The 23720-nt window shown below is 42.7% G+C and overlaps 1 protein-coding gene across 1 annotated transcript in view; it reads right to left on the reverse strand.

Annotated features, from left to right (window-relative positions):
* The window catches only part of pde2a (phosphodiesterase 2A), a 179113-nt gene extending 157526 nt beyond the window's left edge, over positions 1-21587 (reverse strand). The window contains exon 1 of the mRNA XM_086164411.1: positions 21529-21587. Within this exon, the coding sequence (XP_086020537.1) occupies positions 21529-21587 (59 nt within the window). The remainder of the gene's footprint in view (positions 1-21528) is intronic.
* Positions 21588-23720: the final 2133 nt, after the last annotated feature.

Below are 23720 nucleotides of genomic sequence, written 5' to 3' on the forward strand. Positions count from 1 at the left end.
GGTCAGTGACGTGCAGTGAGGTTCATGGCTGGTGAGGCACTGGCGTCATCACAGACAGATTTACAAAAATATGAGCCCTAAAGAGTAGCTTATTCACCATTTTATAGGCAGCAGTTAATGTGTTTTATTTAAAATATCATATCAGCATTCTTTACACATACAAACTGTAGCATAGAAAAAAAGCACATTTAAAAACAAAAACATTATTATCTCTTACCTCTACTTATGAATGAAGTCCATGCACCACTCCTTCTGAAGAAAAGCATTGATAACTTGCTTGTAGAAGTCTTCCTTATCTTTCATCAGTTTTAAAAGTCTCTGTCTCAATGGAAATCACTGCCAGTGAAGACAGTCGTCTTGATCAGTCCTGTTTCGCCTGTATGTTTTGAGTCTTTTCAGTGCTGAGAATGACCACTCCACTGATGTTATCCTTGCTGGAACAGTGACCACCAGCTGGAGCAACTTTGTTGCCTCAGGAACAGTTTGGATGAGATCCTACTGGGTCAAAAAGTTGAGAAGCTGAGATATACATTCATCCCTCATTGTTTGTGAGCTATACAGCCCCATGAGATCCGGAAAAAATAAATGGATGGCTGCACTTGACTTGGTAACCGTTTACTGTAGCTTGCAATTGCTAATTACCGTATTTTCCGGACTATAAGTCACGTTTTTTTTCATAGTCTGGTGGGGGATGCGACTTATACTCTGGAGCGACTTATGTGTGAAATTTTTAACACATTATTACTGGTACCGGTATATAATTTCACATGTTATTTTCACATTGAACAGCAAGAGGGCGCTATAGGCATGTGATAATAATTTCAGCACTAGCGAAGAACTTAACAAAAACGGCACCGAAAAGGAAATCGTATTCTGCTGATTACAAGCTGCAAGTAGTAAAATATGCAGCCGAAAACAGTAATCGAGCCGCAGAGAGAAAGTTTGGAGTTAGCGAGAAGCTTGTAAGAGACTGGCGAAAAGCGGAGGTAACTCTAACTGAAATGAAGACAACGAAAAAAAGCCAATCGCGGGCTAAAAGCTAGGTGGCCACAGCTAGAGGAACGAATGCGCCGTGCAACTTTCGTGGAAGTTATTTAATGGATCGGAAAAGCATGGGCTTCGGTGACAACCGAAACCATTCTGGCAGGATTCAGAAAGGCTGGAATAGTTGGAACTGGAAGTGACGATGAGTCTGACGTAAGTGACGTAGAAGAGGAAGCGGCGCATTTTCTACCTCCGGAGTTAGCGGAGTTGATTGGAAGTGACACCGAAGATTTCATGGAATTTTAGTTAACGGGTATTTGGAGTGACAAGGATGGTTTTGGTAAACTTCTTATCATGTTATTTATGCTATAGTTATCGGAATAACTGTTAGTATGTTATATTAACATACCACGCAATTTCTCAGTTGTGTCATGTAACCCAAGCATATCGTTCAGCCTGTTGTTGCCTCTATTCTATTTTTATTTTAAATTGTTCGTCATTAAAATTTTAAATTACATGTCTGTTCTTGTTGTTGTATTTTATTAAATAAATCCCCCGCCCCCCGCCCCCCCCCCCCCCAAAATGCGACTTATACTCCAGTGCGACTTGTGTATGTTTTTTTCATTCTTTATTGTGCATTTTTGGCTGGTGCGACGTATAATCCAAAGCGACGTATAGTCCGCAAAATACGGTACCTATATATTATTCTGTAGCCGAGTAATAAGAAGGATCCCTGGGATCACCAGTGCCTCCTACCACGAGGCACCATTACTGCTGTTGTTTTATGATCACAAGAAACATTTTACAGTTGTTAACGAAAAACATTATACACATCAGCTAAACTATGGAAATTTAGTTCATATACTAAAAGTGTTTAAAAATGTTAATACTGACATACACAGAGACAGCAATACGGTCTCAGTGCATAGCATGCCAGCACAGTTAGCAATTTGTGCATTTGTGCATTGTGCAATCCATAGTGGGCTAAGGTGGTTGCTCTGTCACCACACGTCTCTTCTGCATATGGTAAACATGAATTTTTTTTCAGCAATTTTGAAAACAAATAAATAAATAAAAATGGTGTAGTTGAAAATAACTTTATAGTAGAAATCACTGAATAAATATAACCATTTAATTTATTTTTTTCATTTGACATTTTTTTCTTTCCATGATGACAGCTGAGGCCCGGCCTCCCCTGCCTATACTGACTGCACGCCACTGGTACAGGTGGGGTGGCAAAGGCTACACAAAGGTCGTCAGATGACTTGTTTAGAAAAAACTTTATTGTCATATACAGTTTTATGTACATCACAACATCAGCATCACTCCACTTAATCCATCATGGATGAACCAGGAGCAGAAGACGGCCACTTGGCAGTGCCAGGCCTGGTTTGATTCCCAATTCCTCCTAGCCTGCTGAAGTGTTGTTGAGCAAGACACTGCACCCCAAAATGTTCCTGTGGCGCCGTTCCTTAGCTGCCCTCTGCTCATTGTTCATCCATGATAATGTAACATTTGTAGACTTGGACCTGTAAGCTCTAAACATCTACCTAGGCTTGGGAGGGAGGGATGTGTTATTCCTCAGTCCAGAAATAAATTCCAAAAAAAATTGTGTATTATCCAATGACTGAGTTGAGTCAGTGGGAATACTCTTATTTGGTGTCATATCGGTTGTCAAAGTGATCCAATATCAGGTTGCTCTGAGGAAACCACATAGTTGGCCACTCCACTTTCTTGACCATCTTCAGTCTTCACTGGGCTGGGCTCGCTATCTTGGATCGGAATCTGTCACTCACCATAAAACCAATCTACACAGAGTGCAGACTAATGAATGATTCCATTCTAATTATATTCTTTAACCTTTATGTAACCAATAACTAAGGATATGCCCCCTTTTTAACAATGAGATGAAGTACTCATCACATCAATCCAAACTATTATAATAGTGCATTATTTAATGCACTATTATAATATTTGCATTATTATATAATATTTGCATTAAATATAAACTTACTCCTCAGTGTGAAGAAAATATATTGCATCAATTACACAATAAAATGGGGTATAAAGGTAACTTAACAGACTAAGGGGATGGAATATAATCAGTTTAAAAGCATTGTTTATCTTTTTCCAATTCAAGAGCAGGGAGCTCATTAACTCACGTTCAAAGCGGGGGCTGAGGAGGGAAAAAAAAACCTAGTTGATCACTATTCTCTGGGCTGTTAGAGCACAATCAATATGTAATCCCGAAATTACAAAATTTTAGTAGCCCTATATTCATAGGGGTTTACAATAGGTTTAATTTCAGAGGTCACATTTTACTGATACAGGGGGCACCCATTTGGCAGCACCATGGGGATCACTTCAGTACTCCATGTCTTGCTCATCAACACTTTGAGACAGGTTAGAGTGAGCATGGGAATCGAACAAGGTATATTTGGTTCCAAGACAACCCCTGAGACACTTAGTGGGGCTACAGGGAGTAAAGATAAAGATAGTAGAAGATTTTAAGTACTTCAGGTCATCAGTACAGTGTGGAAAAATGGTGACGAAATGCATTCAAGCAGGTTTGGACAGGTGGAGAAAAGCTTCAGGGGTAATATATGACAATAATATGATAGAAAGAAGGGTTTAGAAGTTGGTATCAAGTGATAATGTACGGTTTAGAGACATTGGCACTGAGGAGAAAAAAAAGGACGGAGAACTGGAGGTAGCGGTTCACTTTGGGAATGAAAAGGATAGCATCTGGAATGGGACAGAGGGACAGTAAATATTGCTTTTTGTAGATACAGTCAGAGGCCAGACTGAGAATGTTTAGACATGTACAGAGCAGGGATAGCCAATACATGGGAAGAAGGATGCTGAGATTGGAACTACCCCGGGACACCTAGGAGACAGAAGAGGATATTTTTGGATGTTGAGAAAGATGACGAAGTCAGTCAGTGTAAGAGAAGATTTTTACTTATTAATGAAATGTTTTATTTATCATAGAAATTAATAGAAACATTTCACGGAGAAAAATCATAGACAAATTTTAACAAATCAAGCTCCTCAGATATATCGGTGTCATGCACATTGAAGCTAGTGGATACCAGATACGATTTTCACTGGCAATACCCATGCTGGCTTTTTCTTCTTCACACAAGCATGCACGTTTTCAATGCAGAAAAGATGTGCACACAGAAACATGGGATTTACTTGCATAAAAAAGATCAACAAATGGAAACAAAAATATTACAATATTATGCATCTATCAGGTGGCTAAATGTTTTATTGTATCAGTTTTGCCACTTTAGTATCTAAACAAACTGAGGGATAAGTCCCTAATTACAAGTTAATTTCAAATGATCCAACACTTTGATCACTCTTAGGTTACTTTTAGATAGAGGACAATTTCACCTTGTATTTCTTCCTAAACACACATTTTGGTGACCTCTTTCTTGGCACATACAAGGCTCAGGGCAGAATATGTTCCTAAGAGAAAACAAGCATAGGGTCAGTACAAATGTTTGCATGTCTGGAAGCGGCTTGCTATCGCTCTGCCACTGCATAATGTCTGTGTTAAAATGTCACACAATAGGTCAAAAACTGCACAAGGAGAAATGGAGGAATAAGAAAGTATTGAGACTTTTTTTCTCAAGATATTTTGATACAGATCAAAAGATAACTGCAGTTCAAGCAGAGATTGAAAAAAATGTCTTAAAAGGCCAATTAAGGCTGAGCTTATGAGACTTGTAATGGAAATTCACACTTTCACAGACAAAAACCTAAGCAAAGGATTATATGTCAAACCAGCCACCTACATCTATATATTCTTATCTTTTTGGCTACTCCCTTAATGAGTGGTCACAGTGAATCAACCTATTCTCTGTATTGTCTTCTCTCACAAATACTTCATGTACTCTTTCATTAGATACATTAATATTCTCTTAAATTCAAATTCAAATTAAAAAAAAAACTCTATTTGTACTTGGCCACCATGGCATTGAGTTAGTTAAAAAGTTTAAAAAGAAAAAAGGAAGGAAAAGAGAAGAAAAAACACATCTTCATTTTCTGAGTACACATAATGGACATACGGCCCTTACTCACACTAAAACAGCGAAAGGCAAAAAATAAAAAAAATAAAAAGCTGCTCCACGAGCCGACCAATTGATGAGCAGCAACCAGGAACTTAGGCCTTCCTTCAGGCCTCCCGCTTTACCGTTCCAATTCAAGGATCCTTCTACCTATATATTCTTTATCCCTCCGAACCATCTCAGTCTGGCTTCTCTGACCTTATCTCGAGACCTATTTTTATGTTACTGTTTAATTCAATGAGCAATCAAGGGTCCCTAATTGCTATAGAGAGGGCTACTTGGATTTTAACTGCAGTGTTCATGTGCCATAATGGCAATATTTTATACTGATGCAGCTGATAGGACCTCAGCAGTGTTCTGGATTACACTGTCGTCAGCAGATGTGTGTCTGTCTTCTAGTTTTGTAAGATGCAGTGATGAGAGTTAATAAATTGCATCTCAGATGTAAATGAAGGAGGTAGAATATTTTCTAGAAAGTAAGAGTCAATGTTGGGTGGGGGATATGGCCCCCAATCCTGTTTGTGAGCAGAAGTTTGGTAATATAATTGAGACAGAGTGAATAAACAGTTAAAAAGGGGTCCATATCCAGCCAGCTATGGCTGAAAAAGAGCATGTTCAATTGAGCTACTGGCAGTCACCGATGAGCTACAGTTGTTCTGCCAATCATTCACCCTCACCACCCCTGAACTGCCTCCTGATGATGGAGCTGGGGCCAACAAAACACGGGCTCCTGTGAGAAGTCCTTCAACGAGCCCGTCATCCATGTCAGGCTGACTTAGGGGAGGAGGAGGGGGTTGCTTGGACCCCATTGAGAGAGATGGCTGGCTCCCAGCCTGCCATCAATGAGGGAAGTCAAAACACTCATATGAACATACACACAGATGATATGAACCTCTGCACAATATGCTACTGAGGCATATAAACATGCTAAGATTAATAGTCATTAGAGGCACACTCTCCACCTTTTTAGATGACACTGGTGCCACTAATTCTTTTATTGAAGGGAACTGACCAAATTACCATATTAGTGTAAGATTTATTCATTCTGATGGGTAATCGTCTGTTACAGTAAAGGAGAGTTTTACCACACCATTGATGTGTGAGATTTCATGTGATTCGTCACCCCAAAAATGCAAACACATTTCCTTCCTGCTGTCGCCAAATTGTCCTGCCAATTTACTAGGATGAGACTTAATTCTCTCTTTCGCGTAAATTTAACTTTTACTCCCAATGGTCTATTGAGTCATCGCAAGATTTGGGGTCATTCGTGCAACAGCGCCAAGACATAACCGATTGAAAACCATAGTCTCCCACCATGCCCTAAGACCATGACTGTTACATGGTCCTTGCACATTGTGGTTGACTCAGCCAAATCCGACGGACACAACATAGCTACCGATATTGCGACAGATACTGAATTCTCGATGGTCTGCCCACAAAAATGACGTAAGATAAATCAAAGTGTTTAAACCAGTTCAAATCATGCCCAAACCTAATCATTGGCTTAATCTGTCCCAATATCCACCGAAACCAGAGGCGATTGCAGAAATAACTCATCTGCATGCATTCCACAACCTGACTTATTTGACACCCCACTCTAACCCTAATTTCCTTCTCTATGTAGATGGCTTGGCCTCCAGAGATCAATCGGGCATGAACGCATGGGATTCGCCGTCATATCTGATACCAATATGATCTGTTCTGGCCCTCTCCCGTGTCGATATGGAAGCCTGCAAATTGGCTGTTGGGAAATCGGTTACTAACTACACAGACTCCCGTTACGCTCTCAGTAAAGTCTATGATGTTAGCACCCTATGGAAAAGCATACACTTTCTCAAATCTCATGGCAAACCTATCGTAAATCATACAGTACCTGTTTCCTCTAAATGATCCAACCTCCACCTGCCATAGCAATGGGTAAATGTCATAGCAATGGGTGTACTGCGTACCATCTGGCCACTGGAGGGGTCGTCAAGAAAATTAGCAAAATGATGTGTAGAAACCTCACAGATACTTGCCAAAACGTAGCAACCACCCTCCCAGAACCAGCATTCCAACCACTTCATGACCTCCAACCAGGAGATTTTGCGCTGAATAGATTGCCAAAATGGTAGACGACTATCTAAGCTTTCTATCATCTGGAAAAGTTGATCAAAAATGATCAAACGGCAGGAGTCTAATGGAAAACGTTAACTGCTGCAACACATGCTGTTTCATGCTGGTGTAGGAGCAAAGTCAAGAAAACAGGATATTTGCTTGATACATCCAAGAGGATGCAGCCTGGCGGAGTAACTCTCACAGGTGCCAACAACATCATTAAACTGTAATCCTCTGATTAAGTTCCTGATGATGACGTTCAGAGATCAATCAGTTAACATGTACCTGTAGTTGATACTTTGTTCCACACTGCACCCAGCCCCAGGGGGATGAAAAAGAATGATCAAAATACAAACACACAACCAATAACACCTTGGATATCTTGGGCTTGCAGCCGTTAATACACACTACCCTAAAACAGTTATCTTTTGTTCTTGAATGTATACTATGAGCTTATAAATATAGAATTCATTAGATTCTAAATATCAAGATACAATCAGTACGACTGGCAGAACAGAATGTGCCTCTATACAAGGAAATATTTGACAATAAGTTGCTGGGCAGCCTCTTTAGACAAAACACCAGCCCTTTTACTTAATGAACTATCAAGCCATCATCTCTTAGACCAATCACTTAAGCTGAACCTATTCAACAGTCAACGAGCATGGAAGGGAAAAGTCAGAACAGAGAAATACAAAAAACAATAGGGGCTATGATAATTGAGATGATGAATAAAAGTAAGAATAAGTCAATTTAAAAATGATAGCATTTTTATGGTGGACTGTGCATATGAATTGAAAGAAAAAATATCTACTGTTAATCTGGTCATGGGATTTGAAATATCAACATCATCTTAAAGGCACAGCTATAAGAAAAGAAATACAGGTTTTACTTTGGACTGCGGCAAAAAGAATCAGGGGCTGATGGAGACAATTTAGGATATTATAGTATACTGTATATTATAATGATGATGTCTAAAAATGTGAGTTTGTATCTATGCGTGTTCAGTATATACATTCATGTGCTATTAATTGAATCAGTTAATTCATCACCACATCTCAGAATGTTCCAAATGTAACACTCATAGCTGTTTATGGGCTTTAATTGGAGTATAATTATTTTATAAAAAAAATAAGATTTTCAGTGTCACAAGACCCAAAAAGAATAAATAAAAATTGTTGCATATCTTGGTTCAGCTTTCCATGCTGTGGGCCCATAGAGCAGTAACACAAGGACAAGCTTCATGAATGATGATTAAGTGACTGAATCTTGTGGCTCTACCAGACATTTAAAATCAGATCAAACAAATCAAATCAGAATTGATCAGCAGGTCCCTTTACAAGTATACAAAAAACAAAAACAAAAATCTTATTTTTACAGAGGCCTCTTTCTTGAACATATGCCTACAGGGGTAAAAGTTAAAAGACTCAAGCAGTCCAAGTGATTTTCTTTTCTACTGTACATAATTTTGATGCTACTATACTTTTGACAACCCACTGAAAGACTAATGTTATACATGACATCAAATAATGGCAATGGTCTTAAAAATAATTTACAGCGGAGGTCACATCAGAACTTGGATGGATAGATTATAACTGGCTGTGATTTCATTCTTTAAACAAATCAATTAAAAAAGCCACAAATCAAAAAGAATTGTGATGCACTTTTCCTTCTACAACCTTCATGACATGAGATACAAGATAATTTTATATCTGTGACCCTAGCAACTCTTCAAGAGAAGCTGTCAAAAATAGGCACATAGTCAACATGAATTGACCTTCATATTAGCTAAATCATGCAGACATTATTATATCACACTGGGTCAACTTTATACAGACAAGGGGAAATTCAAGCTTGATGTCAAGTAAATATAATCTCATTGGCAGTATGTGTCATCTTAATTTAAAGTGATTTACTCCTAAGGCAATGGGCACTTTAAAAGACACAAATAAATACAGACACACAGGTCCACAAACGCCTCCATTTCAGTTGGAAATGCAGCATCTTAATTGTAACAAAGTAGTAGCTGTCAAGGGGTAATACCACTGCTATCACCAATATCATTATTAATAAAAACAAAAACATTGCTGCATATAAATCTTTTACATTCACACAGAAAAAACTGGTTACAGTCTACATAAATTAGGAAGCTGACAGTAGCTACTGGAGTCAAAGCTTAGGACCCTAGTTGCTTCAACATCCATTTTCTTTGATACCTCCAGGGATTTCCTTTTGCTCTCTCATATGTCGTACTCCATTCCACTCCAGCAGATATTGTTCTGACACACAAACACACACACACACACACACACACACACACACACACACACACACACACACACACACACACACACACACACACACACACACACACACCCTCTAATGTCGGATCACACTGGCGGTAGACCGAGGAGGTCGACCCAAGCATCCCTGTCCCTAGTTACACACACAGGCTGTTTGTATGTGAAGGCATACAGGCCACACAGGATCCCTTCTTCCATTTGGTGGGTAACTTGGACCAAACCATATTTCCCTTTCCTCAGTTATTTAACTGTGATTCAAACAAAGCCAATCAAATTCCTTCTCTATAAGCTCTTTGCACTGCAGCGTTTTTGGCCGTTCAGTGTTTGTCCGAAACTCTTGTACCAACCATGCTGCAAGTCCTCCTCCTTTTGATTAAAAGCAGTGTTCATGGTCGGTGTCCACTAACTGGATCTTAAGTTGCGACAACTGTTGATTTTCTGACGACGAATGTGAGAAACCACTTCCACAATGAAAGCCTTAAACATTCAATTTTTGTGTCTCTGACCATCTTTGGTATGTGAGTGAAATTCTTTCAGAGGTGGATGTTGAAGGATTAGTGGACAGGGCCCTCCCCTAGATGTCCCGGAATCAACCAAAAAATGTCATTAAAAACGGATTTAAATGTTTGTCTGGTGACCTTACCAGCTATCTCATCCAACTCACCACCATTTCGTTAGCAGTACATCATCTGTTCTTCCCATCAGCTGAATGTCCAGTAAATGAAGTTGCAGATTTGATAATGCAACTATACAGTCAACTGTACATTTTTGGCCTAAGATGTCAGGTATAATGTACACTTACAAACATCCTCATCCTCAAACAAGTTTCTAATGGCCAACCAATGTCTTGTACAGATGGTCAGTAGCAGTGAACTATTTGGGCTTAGATGAGTCAATCCTCCCAATCAACTCTTTCCGAGTTTCTCTGGCATTTCCCACGTGAGCGTTGAAGTCTTCAAGAATTCTATGAAGTCAGAAGGTGGTGCTCCAACTATGAGGACACCTTCTAGGGCCTCTGAAATGTCTGCATACTCTGACAGCATTTTATTCATAAATGCTTATACAGTTAGGCCCAGAAATAGTAAGACAGTGAAACAAGTTTTGGTATTTTAGCTGTTTACGAAAACATATTCAGGACACAATTATATAATCAATATGGGCTTAAAGTGAGGGAATTACAGCTCTTCAGTACGTAGCTGCCTCTTTTTCAAGAGACCAAAAGTTAGACAATTGACTCAGAAGGCTGCAAAAAATAACAAGGCTGCATGGGCTCTTCTCTCAGTAACCTGTCATCAATTAAGCAGTTAAAAGGTTTGGAGTTCATTCCAGATGTGGCGTTTGCATTTGGAAGCTGTTGCTGTGTACACACAACATGCGGTCAAAGGAGCTCTCAATGGAGCTGAAACAGACCCTCCTGAGGCTGGAAGAAAGAAGAAATCCATCAGAGAGATAGCAAATGTTAGGAGTGGCCATATTAATAGTTTGGTACATTCTGAGAAAAAAGAATTGTCAGGGTTCACACCTGATCCCCATTGTAATCGGCGCCAGCTGCAGCAGATGTCGCTAATCAAGATCCCTATATAGGGCAGCGGCACTCTCTGCCTGGTGCCGGGGGATTGTGGTCCTCACAGACTACTGTGAAGCCCTGCCATGAACTGGACCTCATTCCTTGCCAGCACTGGACCCCAGGTGTGACCTCTGTTCCCTCCCTCGTCACGACTGGGCCCAGTTGGCCGGCGTGACCTCTGTTCCCTCCCTCCTCACGACCGGGCCCAGTTGGCTGGCGTGACCTCTGTCCCCTCCCGCAACCCGTCCAGTCTGCGTCCCGTCCACTCTGCATCCCGTCTAGTCCGCAACTCGTCCCGTCTGTAACCCGTACTGGTGAGGCCCAGCCTCTGCAGTTCTGTTTGCAACCCGTCCCGTCTGCATCCCGTACTGTCCAGTCTACAACCCGTACCGTCCCGTTTGGAACCGTCCTGGTGAGCCTCTGCGTCCCGTCCAGTCTGCAACTCGTCCCGCAACCCTTCCCGTCCAGTCTTCCCGTCCAGTCTGCAACTCGTCCCGTCTGCATCCCGTACTGTCCAGTCCCAGCCTCTGCAGTTCCGTCTGTATCCCGTCCTGTCTGCACACCCGTCCAGTCTTCCCGTCCCGTCTGTATCCCGTCCAGTCTGCATCCCTTCCAGTCTGCAACTCGTCCCGTCTGCATCCCGTACTGTCCAGTCCCAGCCTCTGCAGTTCCGTCTGTATCCCGTCCTGTCTGCACACCCGTCCAGTCTTCCCGTCCCGTCTGTATCCCGTCCAGTCTGCATCCCTTCCAGTCTGCAACTCGTCCTGTCTGTAACCCGTACTGGTGAGGCCCAGCCTCTGCAGTTCTGTCTGCAACCCGTCCCGTCTGCAACCTGTATTGGCGAGACCCTGCAACCTGTCGCGTCTGCAACCCATCCCGTTTGCATTCCGTTCCGCCATTTCAACCAAATAAAAGCGCTTTCAACCCATCTCTGCCCCGAAGTGTGGTTCCCTGCTCGAGTCGGCCCCAGCACCTCGTGACAGAATCCCCCGGCCAACATGGACTCGGGGGAACCACACCCACCAAGGCCGGCTCCGTGAGGCGCCCATTGAGGGGGGGGGTACTGTCAGGGTTCACACCTGATCCCCATTGTAATCGGCGCCAGCTGCAGCAGATGCCGCTAATCAAGATCCCCATGAAGGGCAGCGGCACTCTCTGCCTGGCGCCGGGGGATTGTGGTCCTCGCAGACTACTGTGAAGCCCTGCCACGATCCGGAACCCATTCCTTACCAGGACTGGACCTCATTCCTTGCCAGCACCGGACCCCTGGTGTGACCTCTGTTCCCTTCCCTTGTCACGACCGGGCCCAGTTGGCCGGTGTGACCTCTGTCCCCTCCCGCAACCCGTCCAGTCTGCCACCCTGCCTGGGGCCCGCTCCGTCTGCATCCCGTCCAGTCCGCAATCGTCCTGTCTGTAACCCGTACTGGTGAGGCCCAGCCTCTGCAGTTCTGTCTGCAACCCGTCCCGTCTGCATCCCGTACTGTCCAGTCTGCAACCCGTACCGTCCCGTTTGCAACCGTCCTGGTGAGCCTCTGTGTCCCGTCTGCAACTCGTCCCGTCCAGTCTGCAACTCGTCCAGTCAGCAACTCGTCCCGCAACCCATCCCGTCTGCACACCCGTCCAGTCTTCCCGTCCAGTCTGCAACTCGTCCCGTCTGCATCCCGTACTGTCCAGTCTGCATCCCGTCCCGTCTGCAACCCGTACTGGTGAGGCCCAGCCTCTGCAGTTCCATCTGCAACCCGTCCTGTCTGCACACCCATCCAGTCGTCCCGTCTGTATCCCGTCCAGTCTGCATCCCTTCCAGTCTGCAACTCGTCCCGTCTGTAACCCGTACTGGTGAGGCCCAGCCTCTGCAATCCCGTCTGCAACCCGAACTGGCGAGACTCTGCAACCCATACTGTTTGCATTCTGTTCCGCCATTTCAACTAAATAAAAGCGCTTTCAACCCATCTCTGCCCCGAAGTGTGGTTCCCTGCTCGAGTCCGCCCCAGCACCTCGTGACAAAAATGGGAACTCAAAAAGGCCTGGGCGTACACAACAGTGGTTGATGATTGAAGAATCCTTTCCATGGTGAAGAAAATCCCCTTCACAACATCCACTCAAGCGAAGAACACTCTCCAGGAAGTAGGTGTATCAGTATCTAAGTCTACCATAAAGAGAAGACTTCATGAGGGTAAATACACAGGATTCACCACAAGGTGCAATCCATTAATCATCCTCAAAAATAGGTCAGAATTGAGTTTGCCAAAAAAAACACCTGAAGAAGCCAGCATTCTTTGGACAGATGAGACTAATTTCAACCTGTACCAGAATGATGGAAAGAAGAAAATTTGCAGTATATATCTCTGTGTGAATGCATATTTCACTTGTGTTTATTGCTGATGTGACAAAAGACTGAAGCAGCCAGATGAATTCTGAAGTGTATAGGATTATACTTTCTGCTCAAATTCAGCCAAATACAGCCAAGTTGATTGGACGGCGCTTCACAATACAGATTGACAATCATCCAAAACATACTGCAAATGCAACCCAGGAGTTTTTTAAAAGCAAAGAAGTGGAATATTCTGCAATGGCTGAGTCATTCTCCAGATTTCAATCCAATCGAGCGTCCTCAAGACAAAACTTAAGTGAGAAAGACCCACAAACAAGCAACAACTGAAAACAGCTGAAGTAAAGGCCTGGCAAAGCATCACAAAGGAGGATACCCAGTGTTTGGTGATGCCCATGGGTTCCAAACTTCAGGCAGTCATTAACCCTCAAAGGTTTCTTGACAAAATATTGAAAAGTTACATTTTACTTGGAGTTAGGTTTATCTGTCCAATTACTTTTGAGTCCCTGAAATGAGGAGCATTTGTATAATCATAGCTACAATTCTTTTATGTTTAATCATATATTTCTGTTCAACCCCTTGAATTAAACTTTAAAGTCTGTACTTCAATTCCATTACATACCACCGGATGCTATTCCCCTTGTGCTACACCAAAAAAGACGAGATTTGTTCCAGATTTAGCACCATGCATAGCTTGGTACCATTCCACCTATTGCACTAGTTTTGGTTTTTACCTGCTGGAGTGGTGGCATGTACCTAAAGTCAGTTTAACATAGGGAGGGGGGGCACATGTAGATTTTCACCTTTTTCTGATGCCCAAAAGACACTGCACCCCACCCTGATGTCTCTCCCTTCTTTGAAGGATGAGATGAAACAAAAGATGGATGGATGGTTAAGTTGTCTCCGGAAGCTGCAGAGAGGTACTAGAGGAGCTACAGCAGTCAATGAAGCAAAGACCTGGGTATTCGAGGAGTTTAGAAAGACCACGGAGAAGGACTGCAAAGTGGCCACAAGGAGTCTTGGGAAAATGATCAACTGACTCAGGAAAGGAAAACCAGGTTTTGCCTAAGTTGTCATCAACACGGGAGGAAACATAAGCATGACGGGGGACATTCATAAGCAGTGGAAAGAGGATTTTTAGGAAATTCTGAACCCAGTTGAAATGCTCTCAGTGAAGGTGGCAAAGTTAGAAGACTTTGCCAACCCTTAACCCATAATCATGGTCCAATCATAATCCTCATTACAGAGGAGGTTACTGAGGTAGTGGCTGGCTTGGCCAACACTCCTCTTTAATATCACATGGAGGTAAGGGGCAGTACCCAGGGACTGGCAGAACAGGAACAAGCACTGTCACTGGTTTATACACCAAGATGACCTTTCATGTTGGCTGGCCAGCATACGAACCTCTGCATAATCAGTCTGGACCTGTTGATTAGAAGGGAGCAGTGATAGATAGAGGTTACACTATGCTTGGAAGCCATTGCTCTCCATCCTGCTGGTGAAGAAGGGTGTGGCCTACCTTGTTGCCAGCCCAAGACCCTCACCCCACACACAAACACACACACATATATGCATTCACACACAGATATATACTGCAAACACAAGCACAATGCAGCCTCAGGGCGGCACAGGCCAGTGTCTGCCTGAGCCAGCCTCAGGAGGGCACAGGCCAGTGTCTCCCTGAATTAGTTCCAAACCTGGATAAATGCAGAGGGTTGTGTCAGGAACGGCATCCCGTGTCAATCATGTGGCAAAACCAAATATGCATATCAAAGTTAAGAATCTTATCCCGGTTCGGTCGAGGCCCAGTTTAACAATGACCACCATTGGTGCCAATAACCTACAGGATATCAGTGGAAATTGGGCTACTGTGGGTCGAAGAAGGTAAGGAGGAAGGCGTGTTCAGACACAGAGAGAGAAGAAGAAAGGCAACAGTTTGGGACTGAGAGTAGGGATTTTGAATATTGGGGCACTGACAGAAAAAGGTTGAGAATTGGTTGACATGATGGAGAGAAGGAAGGTGGATATACTGTGTGTCCAGTAGACCACGTGGAAAGGTAGTAAGGCTTAAAGCTTAGGAGCAGGCTTTAAGCTGTACAATCTTGGTGTTGACAGGAAGAGAAATGGAGTAAGAGCAATATTGAAGGAGTTTGTTACGAATGTTCTGGAGGTGAAAAGAATGTCATTGGACAGGGGTGTCCAAACTATGGCTCATGGGCCAACTGCAGCCTGTGGTCCATTTTAAATTGGCCCGCAGCAAATTCTAAAAATATATTTGATATGTCCCACACATGAAACTTGCACCTGAATGTATTGCACTTCTTAGTTTCAACACTGGGTGACAATACTGTTTTGAACAAGGCAGTTCCCTGCCAAGAAAATTCAAATAAAATTGCCAACAATGACCAAAAAATGATTGAACCAAACAAATGGAAAAACGCAAGTGAGTGCAGGAAATTTCATATACACTGGGGGAATATTGGGGCTCCAGCTATGACAGGTGAGCACAAAGGTATGGTTTCCATGGTGTGCAGCAAGGTGCGAGAGAGTGGAGGTTAGGCTGTAAAGATGCACTGTATCATTCACCAAGAAGCCATCTGTGCCAAAGTAGTCCAGCTTAGCATTGTGATGTCCACTGTTGTGAAAACTGTCGACACAATTTGAGCATGAGGACTTAACCACAGGCAATTTCAGGCTTTCCTATCAGAGGGGTAATACAGGGACCTACTCTACCACTCTGAAGTGTGCTGGCTCAGTCGCGGTGCCGTATTGCACTGGTTTTATTCCGAGAACCAAAATGGAGTTTTTAAAAGAGAAGAACCAACCTCTCTATGAGCTGAGTAACCCTCTATTCTTGGCAGATCTGACATTTTTAGTTGATCTTACTGATCATCTCAACACACTGAGTCTACAATAGTCTACAAGGGAAAGAGCAGCATGTTACACAACTGTATGCACACGTGAAAGTATTCTGCATGAAGCTCCGTCTCTTTGAGACATAACTGATGTCCTTTGCATCTCAACCACCAAGTTCACTCCCGACCTGCCAGCCATCCTTCAGTCTAAAACGTGCAATGTCGGACAAAACATGCAAAGCGTGCAAGTCATTGAGTGCAATCCCGTTCCTGTTATAGGTGAGTTAAAAATGTATAAGCCTACACAAGCATTCATGTGTTAACAATCATAATTTCAAATAAATTCAGTTAACTAATGTTGATTAAATGTTTTTACAAATGTTAGTTGATGTGTTAACAAGCTCAACAATGCGTTTGCATAACAAGCTTGAAATTTACCCATCTTTCCTTCTCCCTTCTTTTTTCTGCTTAACACAGAGCTGAGAAGGGGGATCACCATCCTAAAAAAACAGACCTGGCCTAAGATTCTTATTGACTACAAGTCAACAATATAATTTGTATTGAGATGCAGAGTTCTCCAAAAATCATGGTCCAGTTTACTTGGGCAGTTAAATCTCTTCACACTGTATTACTGATGATGTACATTTTTTGTGTTCTGTTTTGAATATTGAAGAGATTGATGTTGCTGTGAGCTATTTCATGTCTCTCAGTGTGCTGGTTTTCAGAGTAACTGTTTTTTCACTGCTGATTACGTTTACCCGTTTGGTAACAAAATAAATGAAAATCCATTAATGGAAAGCTGTGATGTATGCAGAAATTTTTACTTTAACCATATTCAATTAAGAAGCATAGTTAACTAACATTTTATTGATTTTGTTAATATTAATACAGAAGTTATATACCTGACCACTAGTGAGTGGCCTTTTATATTTTTCTGTATATGGCCCTCACTGAAAAATAGTTTGGACCCCCCTGTCATAGGAGGTTGAAAGAATTACATAGACTTATGAGTCTGAAACCGGAAATTGAAGGTGTGATGCTCAATTTTGATAATGTCTATGCCCCACTAGTGGGATGTGAGTTAGAGGAGAAGGAAAAGGTCTGGAATGGGTTACATGAGGCCATGCAGAATATCCTCAGCAATGAGAGAGTGGTAATTGGTGCAGACTTCAATGGGGATGTTGGTGCAGGAAATAGAGGGGATAAAAAAGTGATGGGCAGATTTCGTATATAGGATAGGAATGCAGAGGGACAGATGGTGGCAGACTTTACAAAAAGGATGGATATGGCTGTATTGACCAGAAAAGATGGGAACACAGGGTAACTAATAAAAGTGGAAGTAGGAGCACGCTGGTAGGAGCACTCCCCACCATCAACACTCGCAAGGGAACAGGCCCAGACAACATCCCTCGTCGGGTGCTGAAAGACTGTGCAGAGGAACTTAAAGACGTCTTCACAGACATCTTTATTACCTCCCTGAGACAAGTGTCTGTTCTGTCATGCTTCAAATCCACCGTCATTGCACCTGTGCCAAAAAAACCTGCCCCATCCAGTTACAATGACTATCGCCCCATGGCAATGACCCTCATCATCATGAAGCGCTTTGAACGACTAGTCATAGGACATATCAAATCCATCCTCCCCTCTACCATAGACCCCTGTCAGTTTGCATACTGAGCCAAATGCTCCACAGGGGAGGCAATCTGGTCAGCTCTCACATACCTGGACACCAAAGACATGTGTGAAAGCTGTTCTTGGACTTCAGCTCAGCACTCAATACCATAATCCCATAACAGCTAATCACTAAACTACAACAGCTGGGGCTCAGCACCTCCCTCTGCAACTGGCTGCTGGACTTCTTCTGTGAGAGGCCACAAGCAGTACGAGCCAGCAACAACAGATGTTCAGCACAGGGTTGCATGCTCAGTCTCCTGCGCTTCATGACGGCAAACCTACCTACAGCACCAATCACATGGTGAAGTTTGCGAACGTCACAACGTTGGTGGTTCTCATCATCAAGGATGAGGAGGCCCACTCAGGAAGGAGGTCAACCTTCTAACCATTTGTGGCAGAGACAACCAAAGCAAGACTAAGGAGATTGTTTTCAACTTCACAAGAGGCCACACCATGCACCCCCAATTGATCATCAATGGTGCTGCCGTGGAGAGAGTGAGCAGCACCAAATTCCTGAGTGCACATCAGTGAGGACCTCTCCTTTAGCATCCTGACCAGCTGTTGGTGTTGCATGGACTACAAAAGAAGAGCTCTGCAGCGCATTGTGAACACAGGGTAATTGGTGTTTCACTCCCCCCTAAAGCATCCTTGATTGTGAGCTATACCAGCCATCCCACACAAAGCCTGTTCAGCCTCCTGCCTTCAGGGAGAATGTACTGGAGCCTCTGAGTCTGCTCCACTAGACTCACCACCAGCTTCATACACCAAGCTGTCGGGATGCTGAACTCTCTACCCACTCTCCTATATTCCGCCCCACTCCAAGATGCTGAACTCTCTCTCTCATAATTCTTCAACTTAAAAGCTGACTTTTTAGGTTTTTGTTTTTTTAAGGTTAGCAACAATAAAGCTGACTTTGACTTTAAAGAACTATTGTGTGATCGCTGAGAACTGCTCACAGTCCACCTCTTCAGACCCTAATTATATGAAAATTCACCCTGTGCTCCAATTGTGCTTCATTAACCTGAGTTCTAACTTTAAAAGAACATGATAGTCAACTAGCAAGGTGGGAGGAGATCCTTCAGGACTATGACTTTACTATCCAGCAATGGGCGAATCACCTCCATGGAAATTCAGATTATCTGTCCCAGCACCTGTGTGAGAGGGAGAGGTGGGGTTTCTGTGAACATGCAGAATGTTATGTCAGTGTGATCAGAGTTTAAGCGCAAATTATGTTTTTGGGTTGCTGGAGTTCTTGACTTATTCTTAGAAAAGTTTTGTGATGTTATTAACTAGTGGTTTTGTGACGATCAATTCTAAATCCAAAAGAATGTATAGGTCAGAATTTGTATTTATCTATTCATTAATACATCCATCAATGAGCTACCGCTTATACTACAGTCAAGGTTGTGGGGATGTTGGAGCCTATCCTAACTGTCATTGGGCCAGAGGCAAGGTACACCCTACACCAGGGGTTTCAAACTCATTTTCACTGAGGACCACATCAGCATAATGGCTGCCCTTGACAGGCAATATGTAACAGTAATAGCATAAAAGTAACTAAATATAACCAAATGAAAAGTAAAATAAATTTAAGTACTCCTTAATATTAAATAACTCTTAATTTATTACCAAAATTACTCATCAAATCCAACAGTTTCATATGCATTTGCATCGATATAAAATATATATATATATATATATATTGTGAACACATTTTGCTGCCGTCATGGTCTGTCTTTAAGTCTTGGACAATTTGTTGTTTTTCTGGAACTTTGGCATACTTAGCTCAATGTATGGTGACAAAATGCAGATGTAGATTGTATTCTTTGACAACCGACACTGCCTCATAACACAAACGACATACTGTTTTTTTCTCCTTGAAGAAAAAACATGTAGTCGCCTTCCCACCTTTCTTTAAACAGCCTTCCATCAGCATCAATTTTTCCCTTCCTGGACATTTAAGGATCATTGTATTTCTCAACTCCACTTGTTGAAAATCGCTCTGATGTGGACCGTCACTTCGCAGGTAACATAATTAGCATGAATTGTGGGAAGTGTAGTCAATGCACTTGTTTCACTTGTTTATTTTAAGACTCTCCTCCTCCTCTTCCTCCCCCCCTTCAGGGGTCGCCACAGCGAATCAACTTTCTCCATTTAGCCCTATTCTCTGTATTCAGACCTTTTAAGATTGTTCTCGGGGGCACATAGAATGAGGTGGTGAGCCACATTGGGCCCACGAGCTTTGAGTTTGACACATGTGCCCTAGACCATTCATCAGTCGATCGCAGGGCCACACATAGACAAACAACCATAACTCTCTCATTCTGGGCAATTTTTCCATCTATCAATCCATTATCTCCAGCTTATTCTTCTTAGGGTCACAGGGGATGTTGGAGCCTATCCCAGCTGCAATTGGGTGAGAGGCAGAGGTGAGAGTGCACCCTGGGCTGGTCGCCAGTCATTGCAGGGCCCCATATACAAACAGACAACAATTCACTGTTTCATTCACACAATTGGGCAATTTTCCAATTTACCTGCTGCATATCTTTAAACCGTGGGAGGATAAAACAAACACAGCGAGAAAAAACTCCACACAGAAAAGCCCCCTGTGGGAATCAAACCCGGGTCCTTCTTACTGGGAAAAGAGCCAACTACTTTGCCAACCCTCTATTTATGTATTCATGAATTTATAAAAAAAAAATAAAAAAAATGTAACTATTGATGAAAGGCAGGTTAGCAAGAAATGAGTTAATGTTGAATCAATAAAATTATTACGGTCAAATACCTTTCTACTGTATGATTTGTATCTTTCTCATAGGCAAATGAATTGTAGTTGGCTCGTTTAGCCAATGGTTCATCCCACCGCGTTGCAGAACAGAACGCTAGTGCCCAAAGCCATCAGACTGTACAACAGCAGTCTGGACAGCACACAACTCTGATCGGCCTGAGTGCACCTGTGCTCTTTCCACAATCTCACTACCCTTCCCCATTCACTACCTCACCCACTCACGTCATGTCCTAACTCTGCTGTCCCTCCTTGTCTGCCCCAGCCCACATGTATCCAGCCTATTTTTGTTATTTATTTATTACTATTTTTTCCCGTTGTCATCCCTGATGTTGTTTGTTGTCGTTGCCATTGTCTGTTGTATTGCTATATCTTGTCTTCTCCCTTTCTATTCATATTTATACGCCTATTTATATTCATATTTTTTTTTATTTTTTTCCTCTGACATTATAACTGTTACGCTGTTGTGACAAAGGAATTACGTTTATCTTATCTGATCTTATCTTAATGGGATTATGCCACAGACAACAAAAATGTGCAATTGAACAAAGATAAACACAACATGACAGACACTTAACAGTGATATGTAGGACAAAATTAAAGAGCTAATGTGATGAGGACACGTTTTTTTCTGATGAAAACATTGTCTGAATCTCGTCTGTTCTGATGGACACTCATTCCGACATGGGAACATTTATGCCTTATCACGGTGTATCGGCTGATCTCACGAGATCTGACTGTTGCTGTCAGGGAAGGTGGTGGGATTACACAATCGACACAACCGCTTGTCATATGCGTCCAGAATCTGTCAAGTATCCTACACAACTGCAACACTTAAAACATACACATCACACTTACATCTCGGCGGACGGTGGCTGGCTTCGGCACGAGAGCGCGTGTCCGCAAGCTTGTCCCATTGCGCATCCTGCTACCTCGGCAAACCGATGTAGTGTTTAGAAGGGTGGGGGGGTGCCTTAGCTGGTCACGTCGTAAAAGTGAGAGACAGCAGAAGCAGTCGCAGCCGCCGACTGTGAGCCTGAAAAAAGGGAAGAATCAATGCATGGGTGTGCTCTCTCACTAGCCCTGATAACGCGCGTTGATTGGTCACGACGCGGTTACTGATACTTGAACTGCAGGGTGGAAGGATATAACGAACAAGCGAGAAGACGGTTAAACACAGCTTAAGACTTAAACCGCTGCAAATGTCGTACGTGCCTATCATCATAAACTGCTGGCAATGTAGAATGACAATAAGTTTGTGTCTTCACAACTGTGTCTTATCTTTAGGAGCAGTTGATCATTTCCATTACACTTTGCACTTCGTACCACTGTAAAGGTTTCAAAGTTCAAAACCTTTGGGCGTCCTCTCATTAGGTTACACAGAATATGTGTTGACCCATTTTAGGTAAACTGATAAAAAGAACGAGTCTAGTTGTGATGACACTGCAGCCATTGAAAATTCTAACAACCAAATAGCATATTTCCAGGTTCCATTTATTGTAACACTGCAAGTTTATTTGCAATGCTCTTAAATTCATTACACCATTATGCCACCTATGTATGTACCACAGAGGAAGATGTAGTTAATACATGCATTCACTTGGTTAAAAAGCAATTTGTAATCTTTGCACAATTTACAATTTGTACAATTTTTACAGCTAAGTTAGAAAATATTTGGTATCAGTTAATCGGCCTTTATGATTTTCACACTTAGGCTCCTTAATCTGAGTCTCTCTTACTAGAGAGATTATTGCGACGCTTTGGAAGCGTGCACATTAAAGTGCTGTTGAGAAGATAAATCTTTACAAGAGTAGTCATGTTTAAGAACTGTGTAACTGACCCAAACGCAAGGACACTCAGGAGGTAGGGTGTCTTAAGGTGTTTATATGACAAGGATGGTGAACGGAGAGCAGTTCTGGGGCCAGATTTTTTCTTGGGGGCGTGTCACTGGAGCCTCAGGAACTGGTGATGAGAGGTATCAGGAGTCACAGGAACTAAGAGCTGGTGTGGAGAGGCAAGACATAAAATGCAGGGACTAGGAAAAAGCGCGGAACAACCAACTATCTGGTACTGAAGGGCTGGCAGCAGGCTCCTCTTATCCTCCGCTTGACGAGGCCTGATCAGCTGTTGGACTACCAGCACCCCCAGCTGGAATCATTCCCCTACTCAGTCAGGCTCACTGGTGGAGGGGGCTACATCCAGAGCCCCAGACCCAGATCCCAACAAATAGTCAAATCATCTCATGTTGAACTGCACATTAACTTTGATTGGTTGTAGTTGTGGCTATTTTTGTGGCTTCGGTATATTTGGTGAGTTTTATTACCTTGAATTGTGGATTTCTTAAGCACTCCTACTCCACTTTTTCATCTTTTTTTTGTGTTAGAATCTTCCCTAGATGGAAAGGAAGGAGATCCTGTTGTAGTTCCCTCCTGTCCCTTGATCGCCTTTCTTGAGGATGGTGACGACAGTTGTGTCCTTCAAATCAGCAAGCACCTCCTCTTTCCCTCAGATGTGAAAAAGGAACATAGATCTCCTGGTGTGCAATGAAGGAGCCACAGGTTTTAAAAAGGCCCAAGAGGAGCATTGGATGAATAGATTTCAAAGTGACAACAGTCCCATTACATGAGGGTTTGGTGGACTTGGACTGCACATTTAGAAAGTTTAGTGAGAAAATCTGGGGCTGTTAGCAATCACAATAGATCAAAAATGTTAAGCAGTCTTTCCAGCTCTTCAAGATTTCTAGTCTGCCGCAGCTTGGTGCTACCATCAACTGCTTTTAGTCTCACCAGGCAGGTGCAGGGCCATAGATGGTTTAAATACCAGTGAAGAAGGTCTAGATGTTTCTTACATACACATCCTGTTGTATTTACAGTACTTCTTACAGGCCACCTTGGATGGGCCTCATAGTCCAGCCTAGCTCTGTGTTTGACTATGATAAGTTAAGAGATCCCATGTTCAATTTGTCAAAATTTCAGGTCCAACATTTTTAGTTTTGAGATGGAAACAGAAGATGAAGGTGCTCCTATGATACAAACTCTTTTCTGTATTAA

The sequence above is a fragment of the Fistularia commersonii genome, chromosome 18, assembly GCF_037954325.1.
Source record: "Fistularia commersonii isolate RoL2024-O1a breed Wild chromosome 18, RoL_Fcom_v1.0, whole genome shotgun sequence".
Lineage (NCBI taxonomy): Eukaryota > Metazoa > Chordata > Actinopteri > Syngnathiformes > Fistulariidae > Fistularia > Fistularia commersonii.